The following is a 9,521-nucleotide window of genomic DNA, read 5'->3' as shown; positions in this document are numbered from 1 at the left end:
AATTCATTTTTTCACATGTATTTTTAATATAGGGCTAAAACATTTTACACTCTTAAGTTTGGGATAATTTTTGGAATGGACACGAGTTTTCTAGTTCTCATATTACATCAGTATTTGATTTGTGTTAATTTATGCCTTCAGTCGAATTGATTTGATTGAATAGATCATTTTAAAATAATGACACGGTAAGTTTAAGACCCTTTAACATGTACGGAAACTTATTAATTTAAAAGAAAACTAATAAAAATAATTTAAAAACTTTGAATTTTAACGATAAGAAAAAAGGTAAAATGGATAGTCTCATAATTGACTTTTTAGTGTAAAATTGTGGTTTTTTATTAAAGTGAACAGTACCTACCGAGAACTTTTCGTTAAACTTCCCTTAATTTAAAGGAGGACTAAATATTTAAAGAAAAATAAACTTAATACTCTGAACAAATAACTTTTAAATAAAGGCCGAGTTTTGATAGATAAAGCTACCAAGTTATTGCCGGCCGATTATGAAGCTTAACAAAATCCCCTTCCCCCCAATATTGTTGTGTAAAAAAAAAAAATAACAAAATATTGTTAGCAACATTTCACTTATCAGCTGCAAAATGTAAAGTTACAAATGTTGTTGGAGGGACATATATAGACATAGTAAATACCATCAGAAACGCTACTTGATGGGAAACCAAGATGAGGATTATTGTATCAGTTTCCCAGCAGCAGCTCTGTAATTTTAAAATACAAATGCAATATTACACACAACCCTTTCAGATGCTCACCTGTGCTCATTTCAGTACTCGAATCGGACCTCAATCTTTTGGGAGGGCGATCCTCATTAGATAAGCCCGTCGCTTGGTCCTCCTGCCTCACTGCGACATCATTGGAAGGCAACTGTTTTCATCACACCGAACTAGGGTCCAAATCCACGATAAACTCACGTTCATCACAGCCTTCCAAATTGAACCCATTCCCAGCGAAGGACGATTTCATAGGATGCCACTACGTCTACTGCCACTGGCCTGGAGGTACAAATAGTGCCGTTGGTGGAGAAAGAGAAAGAGAGAACCTGTAAAATGATATCGTTATGAGCATCAGAGATCTTGTTCAGCCTTCTTCCACTAGAACGAATTTTATGGACTTTAGCAACTTAACCAAGCCTGGAATTTTGTAAAGAGCCAAAGTATCCATATTTGAGATTTCTGATCAATTTGGGATTCTTTTCTGTCTTCTTAGGGCAGTTGGTCCTTGAATTTTCCAAGCCCTTTTTCTTAACATATGTGCCACGGCAATCTCACATGCCACCACCTCCTTGATATGCGTCATAGCTACATTATGACCATTCCATAGAGCCGTAACTTTTGATCCATTTCCCACATTGTTATTCCTTTTCCATCAGTGTATATGCTTTACATATAAAGCTTAGCCTAAGAATGAAACAGAAACAAAATGTCATAGTCCCATGCAAATTAATCAATCCACATATAAATGTGCTTTGTGACTGTATAGTGTATCGGTGTTATGCAGTTTTTAGAAGAGAAAAAGGAAAAGGTACTGGAGCAAGCTTAGCACATCTTTAGAGAGAAAAACACAAATTCTCAAACCACTTTTGAGTTACGATTATTAGCATAATAGACTTTTATGATAGTACCCTGCAAAGCCGCACTTTTCCTATATCATTTTCAAAACTATAACAAGAATAACTAATTGTTCAGAATCAACTACAAAATTCTTGCATAAGATATGGTTTGTACTCGCATAATCAATAACGAAAATCCTATATACGGAAAGACTAATTGAAACATGTGGATGTGCACCATCTACATTCACAGCAATAAAAACTTTGGCAGAACTAAGCCTATCAATAAAATCAATTCCAAAAACTAAACCAAAACTCAGCAACTAGAACATGTGAATCGCACAGGAAGAGATGCTGTATTCACATATCCCAAAAGCAATTCAGGCAAAGCCGCAAAGGTTCAGTCCTTTACAGACCCACAAAGGTTCCAGTGCTTCATGGACCCCAAAAGTACAGTTTTTTTTCAAGTAGATGGCAAACATGATCTACATGATAGAAACTGAAATGAAATACGTAAATGAAATTAATATCAATTATTAAAGAGGAAAAAGTAATGTATCTAATCGTGAAGCAGACAAAGCCCCTATCTCACAATGAAGCCAAAACCCCTATTCTCATAGCAAAGACAAAGCCCTAACCTGAGAAAAATTGAGAGCTTCCAAATCCGAAAATAAAAAACGATAAGGAGATCAATAAACTTACAGATGAGTAATAATTTGATGAGTTGATCGTCGCTGTTAGCAATATATTTCTCAGTTGAGAGCTTTAGAGATCTGCAGCTGCAAATTTGAAGATAAAGGAGAAGACTCGACTGCCAACTAGTGAAAGCTACACCGAACCCAAAAAAGAAAAAGACTAACATAATTGGAGCGATAGGGGCTGTCACTTATTTACAAACTAGCTTTAAGAGGCAACCTTCCAGAATCTTTTCAAAACTGCTGGCCATAGAACCCCAGAGTTTTGTTTTAAAGCAGCTTTTTAAAACTTTACCAAACAATTGGATTATCAAAATTTAAAAAATAATGTTCTGTAAAGAAAAGTCTCAAACGCCAAATTATATTCACAACTGCCGAATATCGAATGCGATGTTAACAACATCCAACACAGCACACCACAACTCACTCTTTGACTTTGTGACTGTTTGATAAACATCTAATTTATGACTATGTACCATAAACATATCTTGTAAATTATAACTATAGAGTATAGATAAGGTAAAGCTTTAATATACATGTGAGGTGGTAACAAGAAACATTTCAGGTGTGAATTCTGGCATATAGCAAGCATTCACAACATATAACCCCATTCAGGATACTACAACAAGGTGAGGTCAGAGTGGAGAAAACCATCTTGGTTCACCTTCCCCTCAAGCTATTTTGTAAATCTTGATCAGCACTCAGGAAGAGATTGAGCAGAAGAAAAAGGAGAAAACGTTGCAGCTGATTCACTACAATGTAGTGGATGCTGTCGATGACTGGAAGAACTGATGTAGCTTGGTGATGCATTGCTAGGGCTTGGAAAGTGCCCAACAGAAATGTATCTTGAATTCCGGGGTAATAAAGATGGGTAACCAAAGGAATTGGGTGATATAAAATAGGAAGCATGAGACCTTTGGGACGAGACATTTCGGAGGTCCATTGAACTTCTGCTTGCACTAATAGAAGGGGACTGGCGATAGGAGGACCTAAGAGATTGCTGAATGTGACTTGTGCTAGCATAAGAGTGAGAATGAGAAAGTGAAGGGTTCCGTGACAATGCTGGTCCTATCTGTATTGCTGAAGATGATGCTATTGATGATCTCATAGATGAAAGTACAGAAGATGCCACAGAGGATGGACTGGATGAAAGCAATGGTGTGGATTCTGAGGCGGGTAGATCACCTGTGTTCGCTCTTGCATCACGCTTGCAAACTGGACAAAAGGTTCTCCATGAAGTAAGCCAGGAATCCACACAGAAAGCATGAAATTCTGTCAAAACCCGGGAAAAATTTAGTGAGATATGCATACTACTAAATAATTACTTAAGTAAATATATAGCTGAAGAGAAAAGTTGTTCAAGATTCTACATTCTGTATGCTAGTTCTATTGACATTGAACAACTTTCATTAGGCTAGATTAATATCATAGCAGGCTATCAAATTGGGAGATGTTTTAATTTTTCCTCAAAAACTACTTCACATTTTATCACCATTCAAATTTTAACCACTAACAACATTCTAGAATTACTGGAAAGGTATCCGAATTTTCAGCATACACAAATATATACATTGCCATTACAAAAGCATTACCAAGAGTTTGTACTTTGCAGGATAGGAATTATACTGCCATACCATGAAGTAAACATCAAACAAATGAGACGTTTTATATGATTCTTCCATCGTTCTAAGTTGGTCTCTCCTAGTGGACCACTATTCAGTACTTCAAACAAGAACAGATATTTGCCCAAAAATTCTATCAGGATTTCAAGCCTTGTAAGAACGCATTAAATAAGCTCTTCTTTCCTCTACTAAATAAAGTCATGAGATCCTATATGCTTTATTTACACAGCCAAGTGACTTTAAAGTCCCAAAAAACAATGCAACTTGCGGCACCCAACCCACTAGGTCAAGCCCAGTTGAAATCCAAAAAGTAGCGCAACTCCTGAATACTGATAATGGGAAACAATGAGCAACCAATTCTTTGTTTATACTAACTGAGCCATCATATGTGACCAACGAATAAACTTTAGCATACCTTAGTAGAGTATAAATCATAGATGCATTCAAAATGCTAATGCACGAAACACCCGGCAATCAATCAAACAAAAAAATGCTCTGCAAGGAACAATATTTTTCACATGGCAGAACAAAAAGAAACTTACTATGACGACATGGCAGAATCCTGAGTTTTTCTCCAACACTATAGTCCTCAAGACATATAGCACATGTTCTTGATGTACAGTTGTCCTCTAAAACTGCGGTAAATATCAAACTTGGCATTGCTTTTACTAAGCGCTTGCTCATCCCATGAAATTCTCGAACACGAGAAGCTTGAGGCCTTTCTCGTCTTATTCGATGCCTACGAACGAAAAAACAAGTAGCCAGCACCGCAGACATGGCAAGCAATGAAATGAAAGAGATTGCCATGATTGACCACGCTGAATTCTCAAAGCATGCAATTAGCCACAGCTCCATGTTAGTAAGTCCAGCGTACTTTTTTAGTAGGTCACCAGAAGCTTTCGAAACGAACACAGCGTATATTTTTATACCAGCTGAATTTCCTGCCACTGTAGTTTCCACACAAAAGGGAATTGCAGATTATAGAAAGGGCAAAAAGAAATTACAAATAAAATAAAGAATTAAAACTTAAACTACTTCGAGAGGAGAAAAGGGTATAGAGAAAAATAAAAATAGAGAAGAGGGCAGCAGTGCACAATGTTTATGAAGGCAAGGCCTATGCCTGAGGCATTGAGGTGTAAACCTTTCGGGCATTGAATAGAAAATTAAAATATACATATATGTAATTAACAAAGTCTGAATCTATCGTTCACGCATAATAATCAACCTTCAAACAGTTTTTTATAATATCTTCCTCTTGTGAAACTTATTGCTATAATTTATCATCTTTCTAATTTTAGTTTTCACGCACCTAGTTCGAATAGATAGAGTAAATATAACTAAGCTGAGTTATAACTAGCAAGACAGTGGTTTATTTAGGAGCTTATGACAATTTGGGAGGCATGGACGGACTTGTGTATTGTTTACATCTCCAATAACACCGTTAATTTTCATTGATCAGTAAGTAATTGCTGGAAAGTATCGAACTTGACAAATCAAAACGCTAGGCATGAAAAATAGTTAATGGAAAAGGTCATTACTTGAAACCAACACGCTGCTAACTTCATTGTCGTAGATAATTGCAGCTTTGAAGCCGGCCTTTTGAGCTCTTCTAACTTTATCCTCAAAACTACACCCTCCTCCTCTCACGATCAAAACAAAAGGGGAGCTACGATTCGTGCCTTGTTCGACTTGATTAGTCAATGTCGAGCACGCATCAGGAGGCTCTGCCATATACAATACTCCGCATTCCCCCGAACCCTTAACCGCCGGAGCTGGAATGATCATCATTGTCCACCACAAAAATCAATAAAAACATAAACATGCCAAACAACAAACAAACACACAGATACATAGAATCATTATCAGTTTGGTCTCGCTTTCAGCTACTCTTGTTTCCCGCAATTTCTCACCAACCAAACGGAAATTTCCCCAGCAACCAAACAGAAATTTTAAACATGAAGAGAAAAGCAAAAGGAACTCACCGAAACTAGCCTCCAAGTCATCGAAAGAGAGAGTAACGTTGTTCCCGATCAGCACCACATTGGCGTCGGTAATGCAAAATCGGCCGAACAAAACCACCGCCACCGCCACCAGAACCACCGCCAGATTCATAGTGCTCATCAATCTCCCCATACAAAAACCCTAATGCACCAATTCGGATGTTTTAACTCTCAAGTGGTTGGGGAAAAGGACAGACAGAGGAGCAAAAACGATAATATATTTTAATTAAATCCATCTCCTGATCCACAAAGCAACTGGAATCCCCATTTTCTACCGACTTTGATGCTTTAAAAGTGGAGTTCAATCATACAGGAACTCCAGTTCCTCCCAATCCATATTATTATATTATCATTATGTGATTAGTGATAAGTTTAAAATATAAGTGCTGTTTTAGGTTCCAGAAAAAACAAAAATTATTGGTTAAATATCTAAGGGCTTGTTTGGTATCTTATTTAAATTTTTTTATAATTTCTCAAAACATTTTTTAAGAATTTTTCTTAAAAACAATTTTCTTTAAAACTCACAAACTTGTTTGGTTTGCGATTTAAAAATTCTAAATCTTACAACTTAAACTAGACAAAGATATCCAAAAAGAGGGGGTCTGAGAAAGAAAGAGGATAGAGGAGGAAAGAAAGTAAGAGATAATTGGAGGGAAGAGAAAGAAGTGAGGATCAGAGGAGATAGAGAGGAAGATGAGCAAGAAAAAGAACTGAGAGAATTAAGAGAGCGGATTGAAGGAGAGATGAAAAAGGTGTAAAAAAAAAAAGAATGGTAGTTTTTAAGGCCTAAAACTTGAAAATTATTTTTGGTTAAAAAAATTGGATTCAAATAAAATACCAAACAAGCTCTAAATTGCCCTTCATTTTACGAAGAACCTCTCAAAGAAGCTTATTTGAGATTTTGCGGAATAATAAGAACTTGCCTGAATGTCATGATGATTATTTATTTGTCTGATTTTTTTGGTAAGAAAATATTGGACATATTTTTTATTTTTTTTTTAAAATATAATATTCATTAAAAATTGAGTAGAATACATATATATGAGAATATGATGCATAAATGAGTCTCGATAAAAACTTTACTGAAAATTTTAACTCCATTGAAGAAAAAAAAAAGTGTCATGCAAAAATTATTATCGTCAATGACAACGAAATGAAACATTACAAATGATTGTCTTCTAACAGGACATCTCAAATGTTTTTAGACCCTATTTTTTCAACGATAATAAATAAAAATACAGTGGATTGTTTCGTCAACGACTTATAGGGTTAGTCCACATTGGATTTACGCACGCGCACTCGCGTCAAGCATTTGGCGTTGGATTCATTGTCGGCTTTACCCATTTTCGCGCGGATTGGATTCTCTACATTGGCCTTACCCATTTTCTTCTTTGTTGGCTTTTTTTGAGTTGGAATCATCATGAATATGTGGATTATTAGGTGGAAAATCAGAAGCTTCATTAGAAGCTTTATCTAGCTTGTTCATTCTCATCCGCATTAGTGTTCCTCCTCCTTTGTCCTATTGGATTTGGAACCCTTTTTGAGATATGCATAAAGGAGGAGGATTCTTTCTCCTTCTCTTTTCGTCTACTTCATTTTCTTCTTTTCACACTTTACTTTTTGTCTTTTTGTCATTATAAAAGAATAAATCAATATAAAATTTTGACGTGACTTAATTGTAAACATTCAAATAAAATGAAAGAGAAAGGAATAGAGAGATTAGTAGAAGATAATCCTCTTCCATGCATAAAACATGGAAAGTTCAATGAAGTGAACATAAGGTCATCTCCAACCGAAATGACTAAATATAGCCATGTCTAGAATTATAGCCCTGTAAAATATTATTTTTAAATGAACGTTATCATGTCATACTCATATATCATCTCCAACCGAAGAGCTAAACAGAGCCCCTCAATAATTTATTAGTTTTAAGTTTATATTTTAAATTTATTAGTTAATTTAAATAAACTATATTTGGATGTTTTCAAATCTAGCTGTTGGATTTAAATTAATTATTATAACAGAAGAGTTGAACCCCAAAAAAAGGGCTAAAAGCAGGGCTATATTTGGCCAACATGATGGCCATTTGGCCAAATAACGGCATGGGAGGTTCCATATAATTATAAGCCAACCTTCGATTGAAAATGAGTTTTTGGGCAAATCATGTCGTTTTTTGGCTTTTGGACGTTTAGCCTCCTAAACAATTGAAAAATAAAGTATGAAGTTCTAACTCTAGTAACTTAAGAAGTGGAGCTTACTTCACAAGACATGATTTATGATTACAGACGCGTAAGTGGGAGTTAGATCCTATCCAGACCCATTTCATACGGACCATCCTGACTATTCAATAGAGAATGGACGGTAAGGATTAAAGCTATTTATTTTCTTAACTACTCGCTCACTTTTGCCAAACTCTTCTCGGTCCCCTTATCGGTAATCGCCCCTCATCGACAGTTTTGAAAGAGAAACACAAAACAAAGGGCCTTAAACACGAGACACAATGACAACAAGAAATTAAAAGTTGAAATTTAAACATTTTTCATATTTTTGCAGATGAAAATTAGTGAAAGGATGAAAATTTGTATTTTTTTATTTGTAGCAATATTGAAGGTTTGGAAAATCGAGAGAGTTTCCAGATTTTATTGCAATTGAAAATTAGTGGAAGGATGGAAAATTGTAGATTTCCAGCAATCTTGAAGGTCTGAATCTTTTCTTCAATGAATCGTGGCGTGGAAAGAGAGAGAGAAGACGGAGGCTTACACGAAACAAACGAAGTTTGGGCTAGTGCTTCAGTTGGGTGTAAAAGAGAGAAAAATAAAATGATTGGAATTATCGACCATGTGTTGTATGGTGATTGATTAGGATAAAATGGTCTGTAAAGTCCACATGAAATGGGTCCGGAAAGGATCCAATTCTGCATAAGTGAACTTGTACAATATTTTGGATCGTCTTCATAGTAGTTGGAGATTTCCTCGTTAGATAAGAAAGCACCTTAAGAATATGCCTGATGAGACTCCAAATGTTTATTTGACGGGTTTGAGCTTCATCTTGTACTCTAGGAGGATGTTGAATGTTTCCACCAAGTTTTTTATGTGGTATGACCGCTACTTGCCTTTCACCATGATGTCATCAACATAGACATTCATGGTTTTTTCGATCTGCTTCTTGAACATCATGTTTACCAATCGTTGGTGAGTCGCTCCTGCTTTCTTGAGATTGAAGGGCATGCCTTTATAGTAGCATGTGTCTCGCTCAATGACAAACGCAATATTCTCCTTGTCGGGAACGTACATGGCAATATGATTGTGGCCTCAATATGCGTCCAAGGTGGGGGGGTGCACATTGCCTGAACACTCGTTCAAGGCTGGTTGAGTGGTTGCTTGCTGGGACACCTTTGGAAAGATATACCATCATCAACTCTTGTCTTGCTTCATGATACTTCATGAGGAGTGCATTGTGGCATGGTCAAATCTGTCAAAAAAGGAGGTGAAAAAACCTTGGTGCAACTGTTGGTTCGCGGATTTGGTAGACAAGTCCAGCAATCAGCAGCTGATTTGGTTAAACAGGTTATGAGACCGGTCTGAATGTGTAAAGCCAAGTCAGGTATGCGCTAGCCAGGTGCGGGTCGACTTGTAGGGGC

The 9,521-nt window shown here is 36.3% G+C and overlaps 1 protein-coding gene across 2 annotated transcripts; it reads right to left on the bottom strand.

The window, feature by feature from the left end:
- Positions 1-564: 564 nt before the first annotated feature.
- On the bottom strand, positions 565-6,249 carry LOC103402184 (receptor homology region, transmembrane domain- and RING domain-containing protein 2). 2 transcript variants are annotated; one of them, XR_003768920.2, is made up of 5 exons: positions 5,864-6,249; positions 5,420-5,653; positions 4,424-4,828; positions 2,267-3,531; positions 565-1,412 (listed from the first exon to the last, which is right to left on the bottom strand). XR_003768920.2 is itself a non-coding variant. In XM_029093930.2 (4 exons), the coding sequence occupies exons 1-4, from the start codon at positions 6,012-6,014 to the stop codon at positions 2,954-2,956; spliced, it is 1,368 nt and encodes a 455-aa protein (XP_028949763.1). In that variant the 5' UTR covers positions 6,015-6,249; the 3' UTR covers positions 565-2,953. The 2 variants fall into 2 exon arrangements, 1 of the variants encoding a protein (XP_028949763.1); XM_029093930.2 differs by having other exon boundaries at positions 565-3,531.
- Between the last annotated feature and the right edge of the window lie 3,272 nt (positions 6,250-9,521).

The sequence above is a fragment of the Malus domestica genome, chromosome 15 (assembly GCF_042453785.1).
Source record: "Malus domestica chromosome 15, GDT2T_hap1".
In the NCBI taxonomy this organism is placed as follows: domain Eukaryota; kingdom Viridiplantae; phylum Streptophyta; class Magnoliopsida; order Rosales; family Rosaceae; genus Malus; species Malus domestica.
The sequence above is the reverse complement of the archived record's forward strand: the minus strand, read 5'-3'. Positions and strand labels throughout refer to the sequence as shown.